The sequence below is a fragment of the Macrotis lagotis genome, chromosome X (assembly GCF_037893015.1).
Source record: "Macrotis lagotis isolate mMagLag1 chromosome X, bilby.v1.9.chrom.fasta, whole genome shotgun sequence".
Classification (NCBI taxonomy): Eukaryota; Metazoa; Chordata; class Mammalia; order Peramelemorphia; family Peramelidae; genus Macrotis; species Macrotis lagotis.
In genome coordinates this window covers 683,822,043-683,842,310 of record NC_133666.1, presented here as the reverse complement: position 1 = coordinate 683,842,310, position 20,268 = coordinate 683,822,043, and the positions used below count along the sequence as shown (strand labels likewise).

The 20,268-nt window shown below is 40.6% G+C and overlaps 1 protein-coding gene across 3 annotated transcripts in view; it reads left to right on the top strand.

The window, feature by feature from the left end:
• The window catches only part of CORO1C (coronin 1C), an 88,893-nt gene that overhangs the window by 31,896 nt on the left and 36,729 nt on the right, over positions 1 to 20,268 (top strand). For all 3 annotated transcript variants that reach the window (XM_074206072.1, XM_074206073.1, XM_074206074.1), the window contains exon 2: positions 15,031 to 15,230. In XM_074206072.1, coding sequence (XP_074062173.1) covers positions 15,036 to 15,230 — 195 coding nt within the window. In that variant the 5' untranslated portion in view covers positions 15,031 to 15,035. The remainder of the gene's footprint in view (positions 1 to 15,030; positions 15,231 to 20,268) is intronic.

The window sequence follows — 20,268 nt, the reverse complement described above, 5'->3', positions numbered from 1 at the left end:
AGGAGAAGATAGCTTCTTTAGTTTTATTTCTTTGGTGAAACTAGTAAGACGGTTCCCTTGGAAAAAGCAAAATGCTAGCCATGTCAGGTGTTTGGGAGTGGTGGGGTATTTATTTGGTAATAAACTCTAGTCTCCTCAGCAACAAGTTACATTCTTGAAAGTTTTAGTCCCTTATAAACAAAAGGGAATGTAAAATGATAAGAGAACATTTAAAACCTTAGTTGAAGGCATCTGGTGTATATGTTAGGGATATCTGTATTATGTACACATAGGCATATATGTATTTGTTCTCAAATGAGTCCATCTTCCTTCCTTAGATTTGAAGAGCTGGACAAAAAGCTCTCTTTGGTCTCTCATTCCTTTTAATCCTGTGGCCAACTAGCCTTTTCTGAGCTGGTTTCCAGTTCGGTAGAGCTTTAAGATTGACAAAAGACTTTCTGTGGAATAGCATTCAGGAGTATTCACCCCGTTTTACTGTTGAGGAAACTGAGTCCTTAGAGCAGTGAAGCAATTTTCCTAAGCTTACTCATGAAATTGCCATGCTAGGTCTTCGGACCCTAAATGGAATGCCTTTTCCTCTTATCACTTATGTAATTTAGTGCTAGCTATCACTAGACAAAGTGTGGGTTAGAGTGCAAGAACCCTGCCCTGGAAATATTTAACAAAAATAAATAAAAAGACAATGGGACATAGATCATGTTAGTGTGATTTTTCTAGGTCAATATCAGTTCCTTATGTACCATCAGTCCTGTTGACACTTGGATTAGATAATAGCAAAGGGCTTTTCCAGCTCTATCTCTCAGTTTTATTCAACTTGCAAGGCTCTGTGCCAGGGCTTGGGGGCACAGGGAATGAAAAAAATAGCATAGGGCCAGACTGATCTTCAGGATGCTCAGAATTTAGTAAAGGGATATGAAATGTTCCCAAATGGTTATTGTAAACATTTAGAATGTAATAAGGGCATAAGAGAGAGAGACAAGAATCAAATAGAGACACTCTAAGAAGCAGAATTATTTGCTAAAGAAATGGGCAAGGTTTCATGGAGAAAGTGGACCTTGAAAGAACCATACATCCCATCCATTCTAGGTATGGGATCAGATTTACCCAAGCAGTCTAATGGGACTGGTGAAGTGCTTGCTGGGCAGAGGGATTCCCTCCATAGTTTCTGGGTCCACCTGAGGCTTCCTGTATGTTGTTGACATTGTTCTGATTGGATCAAGCTGTGTCCTGGCACTGCTACAGGCACCAGGGGTACCAAGATAAAAGATTACATTTTAACAGAGGAAAATAAGGACAAGGGAAGAGCATTTTATTTTAGGAAGTCGGAGGGATAATGACTGGACCTATTGGATAGTACATTGTCATATACTTTCCAGAATCAGGAGTAGAGGAATATTGATTAACTGAACCCAGAGGAAAGGGTAGGAAGTGGCAAGGTGCTTCAAGATGTCTAGGGTGGTATGTGAAGTGTGGCCTGGAGCTGGCAGAAGAGTTTGCCTTCCCTGCTGGACAATGAGCACAGCCAACTTTCCAAACCGAAGGGAGGCTATTGGTGGTGGGGAGTCAGAATCCATAAATAACTGCTCCATCAAGACCCCTCTCTGGGATGAACCCTGTGGTTGCAAAGGGAGCTGTGTGGACTCACTGTGGATTAGGAAGAGGAGAGCTGCTTCAGCTGTACCACGCTTTCTAAAACCCAGTGCCTTCTATTTAATTTAGTCTTTTATTTAAAAAAAATAAACAAAAATGTTTCTCCCTGGTAGAATTCTGTCAGTGTCTTTGGTCTTCACAGTAGCAGTTTCTGGACTCAAGCCATACTCTGAATTCAACCTACCCCGTAACAAATTAAAACAGACAGACAAGCAAAAGCATCTGTTATAGTGCCCACATACAGATATGTGTTTAAGAAGCCATGAGTTCAGAGCTAAGTAGGATCCAGAAGTGTGTGATCCAATCTAGCCTTTCATTTTATTGAAAAGGGAACTGAGGCCCAGAAAAGGGAAGGACTTGACCAAAAATTCCTGAGGCAGAATTTGAATTCAGGTCTCCCTGACTCTAAGTCTAGAACCCTATGTATTATGCTACAGTCTCCCCTTCATGTGATGCCAGAGAGATGATCCTGAAATTAGAATTGACAGAACTTGCCACGGAAAATTAGGAAAAGGGGAGGGATTAGACCTTCAGTTTGGGGGGGCTGGTGACCCCACAAAGAGAAGGGAATTTGGGAGGAGAGGAGATTCTGTAAGCAGAAATGTGGATCTCAGCTTTAGGCCTGTTTGACCTCTTACCTGTCCCTGAGGTTGATGGCCAAGCATAAGCTGGGCAGTTAAGGCTAGAGAGAGCAATTGGGTGAGTCATAGAAATGATGGAAGCCTTGGGAATGGATGAAGTCTTCCAGGGAGAAAATGGAGCCGGAGAAGGGGCATTGGGGGGTGGGGTAGCTGGGTGGGTATAGTAGAGAGGTTTTCTAGTTAGCACTTCCTATATATGACAGACAATGCTGAGGCTGGAGATACAAATATCTACTCCCAGGAAGCTTACCTATTAAAAAATACTCTTAATTTGATTAAATGAACAAACCTCTACATTTTCATAAACAATGAATGACCAGAAAAGAGGCTTTTAAATGAAAACATAAATTCAACTTCTTGAGATACCCATTGCTTATGATTTTATAAAGTATATATTGTATATTATTATAAAGCCTATAAATTGTATTTTATTTTGTATAAAGTATATGTTCTGTGTTGATAGTATCAACACTCTGACTTGTCTGTGCATCCTTTTTTTTCCCCTCCTCAGTGGTTTTATAAAAATGGTTTCATTGAGGCATCATCTTCCCTTTTTCTCCTCACTCCTCTCCCCCAGTCTAACAATCTAATGGGAGGAAACAACACATATATAGATACAGGAGTGTGGAAAGAGAAGGGACTGTTTGGTGAGTCATAATCACTAGGATGATGAGTTGATTCTTCTGGCAGTTAGACAGTTGACCTGCCCTTTCCAGGAACAATGGAAGTAGTGATTTGATTCCTGAGCCCAGAGTCACAAGTTTAGGCCCTCTGGACCTCATTCCCTTTTATTTAATCTATTGCTTTTACCTCCTATTTAATCAACTCTCCCTGCCTGGGCAGTTGATGGGGCAGTGGATAGAGCACTAGGGTTGCAGCCTGGAAGACTCAACTTTCTGAGTTCAGATCTGGCCTCAGATACTTCCAAAGATCCTGGACAAGTCACTTCATCCTGTTTGCCTCAAGTTCTCTCATCTGTAAAATGAGCTGGAACTGGACAACTAAATGACAACCCACTTTCGTATCTTTGCCAAGAAAACCCCAAATGGGATCAGAGTCAGGCTTGACTGAATAACTCCCACAATCCTGTTTCTTTTTTTTTTCTTTTTTAAGATTTTTCAAGGCAATGGGGTTCAGTGGCTTGCCCAAGGCCACACGGCTAGGTAATTATTAAGTGTCTGAGGTCGGATTTGAACCCAGGTACTCCTGACTCCAAGGCCAGTGCACTATTCACTGCACCACCAAGCCACCCCCTCACAATCCTGTTTCAAGCCCCTTTGACTTCCTCCATTCTCTTTTTCTATGTTGATTTTTCTTAAGTGCAGTTCTAGTCTTGTTACCCCTCAACATACTTCTGTGACCTCCTTTGGCTCTAGGCACTTAGAAATCTTCCCTCCTGGAACCCATTGCCCTCTCCAGGCCTCTTCCCAGTTACTCCTCCACGATCCCCCTGGTCACCCCATACTGGCCTGCTGTACCATGGTCCTCCACCATGGACACCGCACCCCGACAGCTTCTCCCTTACTGCCTCCTGCTCTTTAGTCAGTCTCTAGGGTTCATAACTTGCCTACCTTGTGTCTGACTCAGTTTTTGCCTCCCTTGTTATCACCGTATAAGCCCCTTGAGGGCAGACATTGTTTCCCTGTGCTTCCCTTTTGTCCTGGGTGGGTCTCCCTTAGGTCTTCCCTAAGGCCTGACACCTAGAGGATACCTAATGAATACTTGATTCCTGGCTGGAGTAGAATTGGGGAGTGACAACCCAACTAACTGACCTTGTGAATTCTCTTAGCTTGGGGACTGGGGCCAGCTAAATTTAGTGGTTTAATTGAATTTGGAGTTGCTAATTAAGACTAGAATAGGAGTTCCAAAAAGTGTCCACAATGGGATGAATATTTCTGGATATGACTGGAGCCAAAAGAAGTAGGGAAGGAAGCTCTCTAACTATAGAATAGTGGAAAGGTCTTGATTTTAAGTCCCAAACAGGAGTTTGGAATCTCTGCCCTTCACTGCATGCATGAAGGTGAGTCATTTTACCTTCCATCCCTCCTGCCTCAAAGAGATGAAATGTCTGAACTTTGATTCCAAAGGGGCAGGTTGGAGAGTTAGAGAAAACCCAAGAAAGCCTTCTCTAATTCTGTGGCTTACCCAGCACCTCATTTAGAACACCAGCCCTGAAGGAGGACCTGAGTTCAAATGTGGCCTCGGACACTTGATACTTACTAGCAGCTTGTGTGTCTTTGGGCAAGTCACATAACCTTGATTGTCTCACATCCAGGACCATCCTTTGTATCCTGATTCATATTTGGCCACTAGATCCAGGTGGTTCCAGAGAAGAAAATGAGGCTGGTGACTTATTTTTCCCTGCGACTCTTCTTATTCCTAGATGGGGAGTTATAGACTAGTATAGTGATTTGACTGAATGTTCTGGTGACTTCATTCCAGAGTAAAAAAAAAAGACCAGCCAAGCATCATTATAATTTTATTCAGGAAGAAACAGCTGTCTTTGAGCCAGGCAAACAAACAGTGATGAGAACTGTAAGTTCTAGTCCGGTTATACACTGTAATCTTCAGTGAACTGTTGATAAGGAAAGTAGGTCATCAGTATAGAAAGAGGGTTTGTGTCTCTGCACCATTTGTGGGATGAGTTGAGTGACATTATTGGGTTGCTCATGTCTGTGAAAGGTCTATATTTGTTGGACCAATTCTTTGGGGATTAATTTGGAGCTCTGAGGGGCCTTTTATTTTATTTAAATGAAATCAAGAGTTCAGACTTTGAGCAGAGGTTCACATGAGAGACAGTACTGTAAAGTGAGGGTACAGGCCCTTTCCCTCTGGTTTGGCAATGGTAGTAGATTTCCCTGGAACCATCTGGATTAATTTTCTCCTTGAGAATCTCATGGAGGATTCTCCTTCATAAGAGGTAATAAGTTGCAGGAGATGTTCTATTCAATTTAACATTTATTAGCATCTTCCTATATGGAAGATAATTTGAATGTGAGAGGGCTTCTGTCAAATTCTATTTCCCCACCTCTCCCTCCTTCCCCAGATCCTTCATCTTTTCTTCCATGTGTAGAATAAATCTGTGTATCAACACATATATACCACCTTAAAGTCTCTCTGGTAGAAATATTTGTTATATTTAAGTGTCAGCAAACATTTATGTGTGATGTGCCAACACACATGTTGCATGTGTGCAAATTTGCATTTTGCACCAGAAGGTAATTGCAGTCATGGATAGACTTTCTATGATGTTATTCTTTTTTTAAAAAATTCCTTTTTTTTGCTTTTGTTTCCTGCAATTTCATACTTTCACTCCTAGAGAGCCATTTCTTTTAACAAAAGAATTTAAAAAAGAAGAGAAGAAAAGACCTGGAAAATGAAGCAACATCACTCCAGTGTCTTGTGATGACTCATTGTGAGTTCTTCCTTAACCTTAATCCCCTACTCTGTTCATGAGTGTCTCTACTTTGGGGTCCCATGTAATCACCAGAATTTTGTAGCATTTGGTTTCCATTGTTTTGCTAGGTTTGTCATTGTGTATTTTTTTACCTTAGTTCTATGAAATATTTCATTCTGCATTAAATCATATACGTTTTCCCATGCTTCACTGTTCTCGTGCTTTATGTCATTGCTTAGGGCTGCTTAGACCTTTGGGAGGGCTTGGATCTGAATTGTCTCAGTGTGGGAGACAAGAGTTGGTAAGGGCTTTAGAAACTATGTACCTTTTAAAACTTGTTTTGTGGGTTGTTTTTTCTTCTCATGGTTTTCTACTCTTTAGTTCTGATTCTTCTTTCACAGCATGACTAACATGGAAATGTGTTCAAACATGATTGTACATTTATAGTCTATCAGATTACTCACTGTTATGGGGTGGGGGAGGGAAGGGAGGGAGAAAAATGTAGAGTTCAAAACCTCACAAAAAGATGAATGTTGAAAATTTTCTGCATGTAATTGGAAAAAATAAGATAATAAAAAAGAAAAGAAATTGTGTCCCACACTTAGGAGAGGATTCAGGCTTCTTTGAGGGGTAGAGACTATTTACTTTATTGTTTTTGTAAGCCCACTGACTATCTTAGTGATTGAAGATCTAATCTCTTCATTTTAAAGATGAGAAAACTGAAACTTAGATAATTTGAGATCTGGATTTGGAGACAGAGGACTTGGGTTCAAGTGCTTTGTCACTTACCATCTGTGTGAACTTGAGTAAATTGGTTAATTGTAAAATGATGGTGGTGTGCCAGAGGAACTCCCCAAAACTCATTTCCCTTTGAATTCTAGGATTCTGTGACTTGTCCACAGTCCTGGCCCCAGAACTCAGGCCTCCTTTTTTTCTGTCTGCTATTTTTTTTCTCCCTAGTATGTTTAAATTGTGATAGAACTCTCATGACTTTACTGATATAACCCTTTTGTCTTGGGAATCTCTTGGTCTTTGGTCTTTTTGCATTCATATCATTAGCAGATATTAAAAAGTTACAGTAGTCTGATATTTAATAAAATCAATTTGGTCAATGAATATTTTACACTAGAGGGCACCTCGATTTCTTTTATGATTTCTTTGCATATTATTCTGATGTACTTCAGTTTTCTGTTTAACTGTAGCTATGTGAACCTGAGCAGATTGTCCCCAGGCCTTTCCTGGGTCTCAGTTTCCTCAGTTGTAAGGTGAAATATTGCCTTTTATTCCTTCTAGATCTCATATTCAGGAGCCTGAATATGTGTTTGCATTTTATTTTCCAGTTATTTGATGCCTGTTATAAGGTCTTGAAAATATTTCAAGTATTCTAAGAATTTGGCCCAACTTCACACAGGAAAAACCAAGTAGATGAAGAATTCATCTTGTCCAGACTATTAACAAGTGTATGCACAAGGGATGTTGTTTGTCCTTTGTTTTTGGAGAGAACCATGGCATCAGGAAGGTGATACCATGACTTGCATGGATTTAAATGAGGGGAGGCTCAAGGGAATATACAAGTGAATGAATAACCTGGAGATCCTTTCTATCTTATCAGAATTTGTACTTGGAAAGTGATTTGGGTCCAGAATTCAAGAGGAGGTAGCAGCCTGAATTGCCTTTGGGGAAAAAAAAATATAAAATTCTTTGAATAATTCCAAGCTTTTCCTTGGTGTAGAGGATTGACTTTTGAATGCCAGTATCCTTTTGGTCATAGAACACCACAGTCTCTGTTACTTTGAAGTTGAACATCACTCAAAGGGCAGTGGACAGACTCATGATGCACAGGAACAAGCTGTAGCACCTAAAAAACAAGGCCTTAGGAAGGAGAGGTAGTCGAAAGGATATCCTTTATAAAAACAAAGGTCTGATTAAAAAAGAAGCTAGAGTAATGTTATCTGATAGTGTGAGTAGCAATGGGCAGACTGTTGGAGAAGATGCTGTACTGATTTTTCAATACCAGGTTATCATTAGAATGGCCCACAGTATATTAAGAAGTTAGTTTCTCTTCCTTTCCTTTGTCTCTCCCCCCAGCTTCTGGGAAGTACAGATACATAGAATGGATAGTTCAGTATCTGTTTTGTTGGTGTGAATGCTCTTTCTCTTTGAGATCACAGATCCCTAGGAGCACACTGGAATATTGGGTGACATCCCTTTTGTGGTGAGCATTAGTGATTTTTAGGTGTTTAGGTTATTGCTTACTGCATAGTTTACTGTTTGTTAAGTGATTTATTCCAAAAGAAAAATGAGACAGTGGTGGCAGTACAGCCTTTTCTCCTTCTTCGTTAGTTTTGGGTCTATCCTCATTATTGAACAATATGCTGAATTTAATGACAGAGGCCCTCTGAATTTAATGGATTTAGAGCCCAATTCTGGCTCCCTTCCCTAGCTCTTCATTTCCTTCTTTGCTTTCCTTTCTTTTTTTCCTCTTTCCGTGATTATGTGATGGCATTTGCAAGGGCTTAAGAGCAAAGGAAGAAAAAAATGGACTTTCCTTCTGGAGCTCCTGTGTTCTACCAAGTCATTAGAATTCTCTCGGGAGGCATTTCCTGCTTTCTTGTGGTTTATATAAAATGCTATAGGCTTTGCCTTCCTTCCTTTCTCTTCAGCTGCCTGGTGACAAAATGGAAATGCTTCACATGTGGTAGAAATGCTTCATTAGCTTCCAAGATTGACATGAAATGTATGTGTGTGTGGACAAGACATCTCCAGAAAGACTTTAAAAAAGATTTTTTTAAAACTCTTTTGGTATACTTTGTGGTGTTCTTTTCTGCCAATTTCTTTAAAAATATTTTAAATATTTTGAGTTCCAGATTCTTTCTCTTCCTGCATTTTCCACCCATTGGGAAGGCAAACAATATCATCTCAAATATATGTGTGAAATCATGAATGACATATTTCTATGTTAACCGTGTTACAAAAAAAGGCAAGAGAAATTATTTTTTCATTTTGTGTATAGAGTTCATTGGTTCTCTGGAGGTGGGTAGCATTTTTCATCATGGGTCTTTTGGAATTGCCTGGATCTTTGTCTTGATCAGAGTAATTAAGTCTTTCAGAGTTGATCATAATTACAATATTGCTGTTACTGTGTGTGTACAGTGATCTCCTACTTCTCAGTTCACTGTATCAGCTCATATAAGTCTATGTAGTTTTTTTAAACCATCTTGTCTTTTCTTGTAGTTACAGTAGTATTCCATCACAATTAACTGATTAAGCCATTCCTTAATTGATGAACATCTCCTCAATTTCTAGTTCTTAGCTGCTACAAAAAGAGTTGCTCTACATACTTTTTGAACATAAAGCTCATCTTCCTTTTTCTTTGACTCCTAGGGATAGAAATTGGTAATGATATTACTGGGTCAAAGGGTATGTATGCAGGTCACCCCTCTCATGCAGGAATCTCCCCCCCCCCCCCCCATTTAGTTTCTACTCCCCACCTTGTTTGCTTGAATTGTAGGGCCTCAAGTTTGGCTGATTAGGAACCTACTAAAGGATCCTGGAGGAAATGAAATCTGGCTTTAGAGTTGTGTTTCTCTGGTTAATTCTCTGCAGGCTATCCTGTGTCTGAGGGCTGGGACTGCTTTTCTTTTCCTTATTTGCACAGTGCCTTCTAGAACGAAGGTACCTGATAAGTATGTATTGACTTGCTTTGTCTCAAGAAACATCTCAGGGCCTACTTTGTACCACATAGCTGGCATACAGACAGTCCTTCCCTCTATGAGCTTTCAGTCAGAGAAGAAGGGGGGGGGAAGAGATTTTGGGAAATGAGATGTTGGAGGAGCAACTGCACCCTCCCAGGCCCAGAACAGAGAGTGCTGATGAGGAGAATTGTCCTTGCTGAGTTCCTTTATTTGTGAATTGATCAGTGATAACTACAGGTCCCAGAGCCATCCATTTAGGCTTAAGGTCCAGAAGGCCCTCTTGACAGTTGGGAACTGGGGGTGGCTCAGGAGGGCTGCCTCCGGAAGGAGGGGAAGCCCAGCCCCTTCTCCAGGATGTTGTCATTGGATTTCTTTTTGAGCCCCAGTTACACGGTGGCCCCTGAGGCCTCCCACATCTGGCCTTCTGGGATTCAGTATGATTCCTTGTTGAGCCAAAATCTGCCTTCTTGGAACTTCCATGTGTTGGCTCTGGTTCTGCTCATTGGAGCCAAGAACTTTTGGGTTTCACTGCACTTGTGTGTTGTAGGTTCTTTATTTGAATAATGGGAATCAGGACACTGACTACCTGACAGGCTTCCCAAACTCAAATATGATAATGGGATAATATTTACTTCTCATTAAAGTTTGCAAAGCCTTTTACATATGCTCATTCACTTAAGTCTCCTAGCATCCTATAAATCAGTGCCATTCCTATTTTCATTTTACAAAAATGAGAAACTGAGCCTGGGAAAAGTTAAAAGATGTATTTACCCAGGGCTTCACAGACCCTGGCAGTAGGTCCGAAGGAGAGTTCAGACCTAGGTTTACTGACTTCCAGTCCTTTGCTTTTGGTGTAAAAATGCTTTTAAAATATTCCAAAATATACCATTCTTGACTAAATAACATACCAAGTCTTCTGATCGGTTTTTCAGTTTGGTGATATTAGTATATACACTTGATCTGGGTGTACAAAAATAAACCTTGCTTTTTTAAAGTGTTTTATAATTGATTGGCCAAGTCTTGCTTGTCTTTTAAGAAGGAAACACACACACGCATACACACTTTTCCTCTTAAGGTGACTTGGGGTTTACCTAATGTATCTTTTGGCCAAGTCAGTCCTTTGAGCCTGCTCCTGTGTGCTTCTGAATAATTGAACCCTTGGAATAATCCCATGTCCTCCAAGCAGGATTTTGCCATTAGTGGAGGGGCTTTCCTGTATGTGTTCCTAGCAGGATGCATTTCCTCTGGCATAAACACACTGAAAGTTCTGGAAGCCCCAGACATACATCTGTTTGAATCTTCATGGATACATTTTTGTTACAGAAAAACTGGGGAAACTGTGGCCATTTTTCTGATTCTTAAAAGAAGGAGAGGAAGGACATTGGTTAAACAGTTATCGTCATTTAAAAGAAGACAAGCCAGTGTTTTGGCCACATTTGTAACCCTAAAGCAGCGGTTCTTAACATTTCTTTCTGTGCCCTGCATATCTTTGGCTGTCAATACACAGAATAAAATACATGGAATCACAAAGGAAATCATGTATATTGAAGTGCAGTTATCAAGATAGAAACCTGGGCGACTAGGTGGTGCAGTGGATAGAGCACCGGCCCTGGAGTCAGGAGTACTTGAGTTCAAATCCAGACCTAGACACTTAATAATTACCTAGTTATGTGGCCTTGGGCAAGTCACTTAACCCCATTGCCTTGCAAAAAAATAAAAATTAAAAAAAATATTGAAACCAATCTGGAGCCCAGTGTATAAGAAGGACTCAGCCTCTCTTCTGACTTGGGTTAGGAAGTTCAGACTACATGGTAGCAGCTCTGCTGGGCACCAGCTTTGTGACTTTAGGCAAGTCACTTCCATGTCATTGGCTTCTGTGGAGTGAGTTGGGCAAAGTTAATCCTTAAAGTCTTTTAAAGCCCTACTGATATTCCTAAGCCTCTTGAAATGCATGAAAAGACTTCAAAGTTCCCTAAAGTGAAAAAGTCCTACCCTGAGTCACTTCCTAAACAAAATAAGTATTGCCAGCACAGCTAAGTGATGCAATGGATAGAGCTCAGGTCTTGGAGTCTGCAGTACCTGAGTTCAAATCCAGCCTCAGACACTTGCCACTTACTAGCTGTGTGACCTTGGGCAAGTCACTGAACCCTGATTGCCTTGCGTCTAGGGCCATCTCTAGTCATCCTGATTCCTGTCTGGCCACTGGACCCAGATGGCTCAGGAGGAGAAAGTGAGGCTAATGACTTAGCACAGCGCACCCCCGCCCCCCAATCCACTTCATGTGCTTGTCATGGCATCACCTCCCTGATGTAGTGGTCTTTGAGAATGAAGGACAAGCATCATCATTAGCTATAGCAAGAAAACTTTAAATTACATAAATAGTTGTATGTATTAGTGTAAAAAGATGGAGTTTTTGTTGTTTGGATACAGTTGCCCCTCTTGAATTGAAAAATAGTTAATCCTTTTCATTTTGTTTATATATATATATATACATATATATATAAATATACATAATTCTTAATCATTTAGAAGATTGGTAATAAACTTTGGACATAATAAATATTTATCTGACTGCAAAATAGAGATTAACTGCTGATTTAAAATTGGTTATTCCTACTCAGTACTAATCTCTTTCTTGGGGTTGAGTATCACCTTAAATAATAAAACTCCTCTTTAAAAGCAAAAGGTTTTTTGTTTTAGTTATCTTGACTACTATTTTAATGACCTTTCATTAGTGGTCTTACTAGAACTTTGCTTATCTTTTCTGTTGGGTTTTTCCCCTGGAGAAGAGCCAAATCAAGATGGCCTTGATCCAAAGCCAAGTATCATTCTCTTTGATATGGAAATTGGTGCCAGTAAATCTCTACAGCTGGTGTTTAATGTACAAGATTCCTATAGAGAACAGTAAGTGGGGGTAGGTGACCCTAGTGTGTACTTTGTGTACCATTCTTTAGATTGAATTAGGATTCTTAATTTTAATTAATTGGTAAAAATGAGGGTGACTTTTTTTTTTATCTGTTTTCTAAAAGGAAAACAGAAAATGAATAGAAAGACCTAGAAAGAATGAGGTGGACAATTTCAACTTTGGGGCAGTGCCTGGAAAATTGCAAATCCAGGAGTGCTATTGTAATTACCCTGAACATTATCTTGTGTAGGGAAAATGGTTCTGTCACATCCCTAGATCTGCCAGCTTTCTGTATTTGAAATTTTTTGTTCCTGTTTGTAGTATTCTTCAAAAATTCGGGTTTAAGTTTGGAGAAACAGGTTTGCTTGGTTCATTGCCTGACCCTGCTGGTTTAGGGGAAGTTTAACAGGACTATTTGTAAGGCTCCTCGTAACCAGCAGTACAGCTAAAGATTTTTAATTGAATGTTTTTTAAAATGGGGGAACTTCACTATGAACTGGCAGCTGGGGACAGCCTCCTAGGACAGGGAGTGGTGAATATTCCCCTTCTGCATGCATCCCTATATTGCTTTTCTAATTTGGAATAGTTCCCGTTGCCTTAAAAGTTACTAAAGGGGGCGGCTTGGTGGCGCAGTGGATAGAGCACTGGCCCTGGAGTCGGGAGGACCTGAGTTCAAATGTGGCCTCAGAAACTTAATAATTACCTAGCTGTGTGGCCTTGGGCTTAACCCCGTTTGCCTTGCAAAAAACCTAAAAAAAAAAAGTTACTAAAGGATTTCATTTTGATGCTCAGTTGCTTCAAAGGTGAGATGGTCCCAGTCTTGGTTAAGGACCCATCATGTTCTAGTTTGCCTGCCTTTTTCCTGTGTGGATAGAATGCTGTTGACCCCTTGGTCTGGACCATTTCTCCCCTGGATTTTTCCGGTGATTGTCATTGTCATTGTCACCTCATTGGGCCCCTAATTATGGGTTGGTCTGAAGCTTTGGGAGACCACAGGACCCTTTGAACACTGAGATGTGGCGCTCACAGATAACTGGAAACTGGCATATGTATTTGCTGGGGGCCTAGAAGCCTGTCCTTTCTGAGTCATCATTGTGTCATCAGCAGTCATTCGTTACCTTGTGAGGTGGGAGAGTGCCTCTTACTTAGCTGTCACAGTTGTGAAATAGCACATTCACCAGAATGCCAATGAAAGCTGACATAGCTAATGTTTATCCAACATCCCACCTGATTGAAGGAACTGATGCCTCTAGAACCCCAGCTCTCCTTTAAATCTTTCTGACCAGATCTGTCTCTTTGGGAAAGTCTTTCTGTAATTGAGAAACCTAAGAGTGGTTGTGAAATGGGGTTGGAATCTCAGGGGGGCCTCTCTGTATAGGTCATAGAATGTGTAAGTTGGAAGGGACCACAAGTACCATTCCTTTTCTGCCACAGGAGTGTGCCTGCTCCTCGTGGAAGACTCCTCAGCAGCTCTTGCCCTACATCACTTGTAGTTGGCATGTGTGGAGCCATGCAGACTTGGTCTTCCTGAAAGGCAGTCTGGTCACTTATTTAGCTGTATTTCAATATTGCTTTTTATTAGAAGGATCATTTCCTTGTTTTCATTTGTGTCTAACTCCTTGTGACCCCATTTGAGATTTTCTCTGCCGGGATCCTGAACGGTTTGCCATTTCTTTTCCAGCTTTTCCAAGGCAAACAGGGTGAAATGACCTAACCAGGGTCCTACAGCTAGTTGTCTGAGGCTTTGAATGTAGGAATTTGAGTCTTGGGTTCCCTGCCCGCACATCTGTGGCTGCAGCCCAGCCACATGGCACCCGAGCTGGAGAGTCATTTTGCATGTGACTAAATTGAGACACTAAGACTCAGGTGGAAGTATGTGATCGGCTTTAGGGGTGGATTCAAGGCAATTTACTGAAAAATCTAGGAAGAGAATCCAAAGTGCTATTTCTTTTTAAGAAATGTGGATCCCAAGTGCCTGCATTTTTAAAACTGTCCCATTGTCTTTACTTTTTCTTGCCCATGGGAAAATATGTCTCCTTGTCCCTTCATGGGGATGAGGGGGGAGGGAAGTGATTAGATTAAGAATTTTAATTTTATTTTTGATTTCCCCATCTACCCAGCTCCTATGTAAGCCTTTCTATCTCTTCATTTTATCCTAGTCAGGAAAGGAGGAATGACTTTTTTTGGTCAGCAGCTTAGAGAAGTGAAGTCCAAAAGATTTAGGCCCTTTTTTGTCCAGCCCTGTGCTGCCTAACACAGTCCCAGCTCCTCCCTTTGAATGGCCATAGCCTCTGAAACCATGCTTTAATTTGTCTTCCTGACTCAGTCATAATAAGCCCCCATCATTTTCAGGACACTGCTAGTCTTGCATGGGAGCTGCTCAGAAACTGAGATGTGGAAGGGAGAGATCAGTCATCTTCTGACTTTCCTTCTTCTCTTTGATGTTCTCTAGACTGGTGTTGCTAGAGAATTTTCTGGATTCTGATTTAGAACTTGTTTATTTCTAGATGACTTTCTCTGACTTAGTGTTTGCAGGTTTTACTGAAGGAAGTTTGGGGGGCAGGATGAGCCATTTGTGGGAGTAGGGAGAGATTCCGGCTCTCTTCTTTTCGCTTCTCTTCTCTTTTCTCTCTTCTTTTCCTCTCATTTCTCCTCTTCTTGCCTCTTTCCTCTCCCTCTCCTTCTGCTCCCCCCCCCCGTCACCCCAGAGCTGCCAACTGACACCCTCTTCTTCTTCCACAGACACCATGAGGCGAGTGGTACGGCAAAGCAAGTTCAGGCACGTGTTTGGCCAGGCTGTGAAAAATGACCAGTGCTATGATGACATCCGGGTCTCCCGAGTCACTTGGGATAGCTCCTTTTGTGCGGTTAACCCTCGATTTGTGGCCATCATCGTAGAAGCGAGCGGGGGCGGGGCATTCCTCGTGCTGCCCTTGCACAAGGTAGGTACCCTTTGGGCCATCTCCTGCCCTGGTCCAGGGCTTGTCTGGGGAATGACATTTGAGGTTGTTTGAATGCTGAGAACCCTAGATGGATGCTGGTGTACTGATGGATGAGTTTCAAGCATCTTTGCATCCATATTTCTTTTCTTCTAACAAAACTAACCATTAAATGGTTTGTTCAGTTTTGTTCTGAAGATGAAAAGATTTCCTTAGTGAAATAACACTCGAATCCTAGGAATATTCCACTTTTATTACTTCTTTTCTACTCTTCACAGATATTTTCCTTTTGAATTTAAAATATCTAAAACATTTAGGGGCAGCCAGGTAGCACATAGAGCACTGGCCTTGGAGTCAGGAGGACAGGAGTTTGAATCCAGCCTCGGACATTTGATAACTAGCTGTGTGACCTTGAGTAAGTCACTTAATCCTGATAGTCTCGCATCCAGAGTCATCTCCAGTCGTCCTGATCCAAATCTGGCCATTGGACCCAGATGGGTGGTGACTTAGCACAGCACTCCCTCACTCAAATCCAGTTCACCTACTTGTCATGACAACACTTCCCTGATGTCATGGTCCTCTTCGAGAACAGAGGACAAACATTATATTATTATTATTTTATTATTGTTGTTGTTGTTGTTATTATTATTATTATCATCATCATCATCATCCAAAACATTTGGACATGATAAAGTTGAGCTGGACTCACTCAAGTCACTATAGTATCTTTTTAGGGAGATCCACAAGGACAAAGATTCTATTTGGAGATTGTGTCTTTTATCCTTCTTTATTGCTATGAGGCAGTGAGGAGCCACATTAAAACCACATTAAAATTCTGATCCAAGTTTGCTTCCACACTTTGCAGATCTCCACCATCCTTTTCTTCATAGAGTCATGATGGCTTTAAGAAAGAAGTTTTGAGTAGTCATTAACCAGTTGCTAACATTTCAGAGCAGAATTTATTTTGGCTTTTGGTGTTGGAAACAGTAAGAGAATATTGAAGGATGGAAGAATTCAGGAGGGAAAGGGGAGCCTCAAAATAATTTTTTCCTGATTTTAGGGTTTTCAAAAGAAAAAAATGAATTTGCCATCTAATCAGCATGTATTATTTGTGCTCTTGGGCTTGAGGAGAAATGTCTGCTTATATTCTGAAATTTCATAATGTGCGGAAAGTAGGAATGTGGATTTTATTGAAGAGATTTAGAGTGCATAATGGGGAACAGAAGGATTCAAAAGTAGAGGGACCTAACTCAGGGAAGTGATGGACTCCACCTTGGAGCAGACGCTGGGGGAACCCTTTTTTAATACTGATAGAGGGAATCCTTTAGGACTGGATTGGACCAGCTGGCCCCTGGGGACCCTTCCAAAGAAGAGAATTACAGCTGGAGAGGTGGAGGGGTCTCTAAACAGATCAGTTGTGAACTGAATCTCATTTGCTTATTGGAGACATGTCCTTCTGGGAAAATTTGGGGACCCCATGGTATCCAACTGGTTTGCCAGTTCTACTTGGTCCCCAGGTTTCTTCCTTCTAGCTTGTAGTTGACATCTTAGATATCTTCTCAGACACCTGTATCTGGTAGATGCTAATCTTGTCTTCTGTTAGAACCAGCATTTGCTCTGGATCGCCCAACTCTTAACCGCTATGAGGTGGCCCATAATTGAAGCATAAACTGCTGTGGTGTGTTTCTGCTGAGAGAATCATTGACTTAAAGAGGATCTGGAGTTGAATGTTGCCCTGGAACAAAAAATTTTAAGGGTACAGGATTGAGTAGATGGCACAGTTAGCAGCATCTGCCTTCTAAGTTAGGTTATCTTTTTGGAAAGAGGAAGAGCAAGTCGTATTTAGAAATCTTGCTTTTTAATGCAAAGAGGGTTGGACAGCTAGATGGTGCTGTGTTAGAGCACTAGGCAACTATTCTTCTTGAGTTCAAATTTGAACTCAGATACTTAATAGCTGTGTGACTCTGGGCAAGTCACTTTATCCTGTTGACCTCAGTTTCCTCATCTAGAAAATGAGCTGGAGAAGAAAGTGGCAAAGTATTCCAGTGGAATACTTTGGCAGAGATAGCCAAGAATATCCCAGTGGAGTCGGGAAGATTCAGACAGTGAAATGACTGAACAGCAACAAAAATTATAGACGGTAAGTCATGAAAGATGAGAATAATTACTACTTTAACAGAGACTTTCAACTTTATCACCATGTAAATGGATTTTTTCAGAGCTATGGCTCAAGTTAAACTCAAGAATAGCTTTTTTAAGGTTTGATCTTTCTTGCCAAGTTTAGTCAATTGGTCCTTCTTTCCTAGAAAAGTGCATCTCCAACATCCAAAACAATATATAGTAGTTTGACTTGAATGTGACTTGCTACACGCAATGAGGCCCCAGAAAGCCCCCCCCCCCCCACCATAGGATGATAGGGAAGGTGTGGGCATTGAGGTTAGGGAATAGATCAAGAACATACCCCACATGGAACATTTCAGCACCTTGGGAGAGGCTATGCAACAGGAAGTCCATAATCCATTCCAGGCACCCCAGACTCATTTTAGACTACTGCACTGGGGACAAGTATGAACTGGCAGCACTGTCTTACTTGCTACCTGAGTGAATAGCAAGCATTCTGGCTAGAAAAGCCTTGATGTGTAGATGGAAAAAGGAGAAAGCTCAGAACCCAGCAGCTGCAGCAGTATTGTTGTGGCACAGCAGGGTCCAACTTCTTGAATCTAGCCCAACCTGTAGAGGAATAATCAGGACAGAAATCTCAGCCCCAGGAAGAGATTTTTTGGCACTCTGAACCAAAAAAGACTGATAGGGATTGAGTCCAACAGATTTCTCCCAGAGGAGAACATCTACAAGCAGGACCTAAGAGAACAATGACAGCGTGAGCATACAAATTCAACCAGAATTCCTGGAAAAAATGAAACAAGTATTTTGTAAAAGTGCTTAAAAATTTTTTTCATAAGTAGAATGAAAGCATTTAAAGAAAAAATTGGAAAAGAAGTGAGAACCATGCAAGAAAGAATTGAAAAGAGAAAAGGAGACAGAAAATCTTGTCCAGGCAACAAAATCCCTTAAAATTAAAAAGGATCAAGCAGAATGGTAGTGACTCCATGAGATAAATATTAAAACAAAGTCAAATGACTGAAAGAAAAGAAGAACTTATAAAATATCTCATAGAAAAAGCAACTGACTTGGAAAAAGATCAAGGAGAAACAAAGAAGAAGCATAGGACTGGCTAAATACAGTGATGAAGGAAAAAAAGAACCTAGACACTGTTTTAAGAAATCTTAAAAAATAAAAACAAAATCAAACAAATAATCTGCTCAGGTCTTTTAGAACCAGAGGACAAATAGACATAGAAAGCATCCAGGTATTTTCTGAAAGACATTTCAAAATTAAAACTCCAAGAAACATAGTTTCTAGCTCAAAGAAAAAATACTGCAAAAAGCTAGAAAGTTTTCAAGTTTCTGAAGAGCCACATGAGTTAGCAGCTGGCTCTTCAAAGGAGAGGAGAACTTGGAATATGATAGTCTAGAAGACCAAGAATATAGATTATCAGTAAGTTAGCATTTATTAAGCAACCCAGGCTCTATGATGGGCCCTGGAGATTTAAAAAAAAAAAGGCTAAAAGACATTCTCTGAGAACTAAAGAAACAAATGGGTGCAAACAAGCCATCTTTTTAGGATAAATAATGAATAATTAAATGAAAAGAAGGTATTAGAATTAAGAGGGGGTTGGACTTCCTTTAAAAGATGAAATCTTAATTGGGGACTTGAAGCCAGAGAAGGCAGAGAGTAGGAGGACAACATTCCAGGTATGGAGGGACAGACAGGGAAAGTGCTTGGAGTTGAAAGCTGGACAGTCTTGTTGGAGGAACAACAAGGGAGGTCATGGTCACCGATATGAAGAGTAGAAAATTAGTATGGTGTCAGAAGACTGGAAAGGATGGAGGGGCAAAGTTATAAAGGACTACTTTGAAATATAGGATCAGAAATCTCTGCAAAAAGAAATCAAAATTCAAAAATTTTCCCTTTCTGACTTCTGGTAGAAATTCAGCTTGGCAAAAAGATAATAAACATGGTACAATCTGGGAGGATTGTGACTCCATTGTGACTACAGCAGAACGCCATTGCAGTTTGAGTTGAATAAAAAAGATCCCTCATCCCAACCTATTTTGAAGAACTTGCCAAATGTGGAAGAACAGAGAAAGCAAAACTATGGGATGGTATTTAGATAGAAAACAAGGGAAAAAAATGAGTTCTCAGAACACTAACCGAAAATCCTTAAAAAGCAAAAATCCACTGTGATCAGATCAAGGTCTTGTTTGCTGGAGTAAGTTTGACTCCAGTTCAGATTAAGCACTAATTAGGTACTACTTACAGCAAAAAAGAAATGTGAGAGGAATGATATATCAGAAGAAATGCCCAAGCAGATTCTGGCCTAGATAAAATACATCTTCATTCAAGGGACTTAAGCTCCTATGCTTGCCCTCAACCTTCATCTTTACATCTTTTCCAATCACATCCAATAGAAATGAATGCTTGTATTCCTTTTAACTTCTATCAGTCTCTAAATGCCTATTTTTCTTTCCCAATTTCCCATAATTTCAGTGTAACTGGGTTCAGATCTACTCAATATGAGATCTGTGTCTTAAAGAAAGGCCATCCTAAAAACAAACCGAAAAAAAAAAAAAAAGAAAAGAAAAGCCATCTGATTAAATGTAACTAGAGGAAAGATTTTACACATAAATTTGTCACTTTGATTCTGGAAGTGATAGGAGCTTTTTGGGAGGTGACTTGATAGAATCTGCTTTAGGAAAATCCCTTTGGTGGCTGAATGGAGAATAGACTGGAGTGGGCAGAGACTTGAGGCAGGCAGACCCACAGTATCAGAGGGTCTTGACTGTGAGCCAGGAATAGCTTAGCCAACAAAACTGAGACTGGCTACAGGTGGGCAGTGATGGAATGACCAGAGCTGTGAAGAAACTTTGAATCACAGATAGTGAGCATCAGATAGATGATGAACCAGCAAAAGAGACCGAGA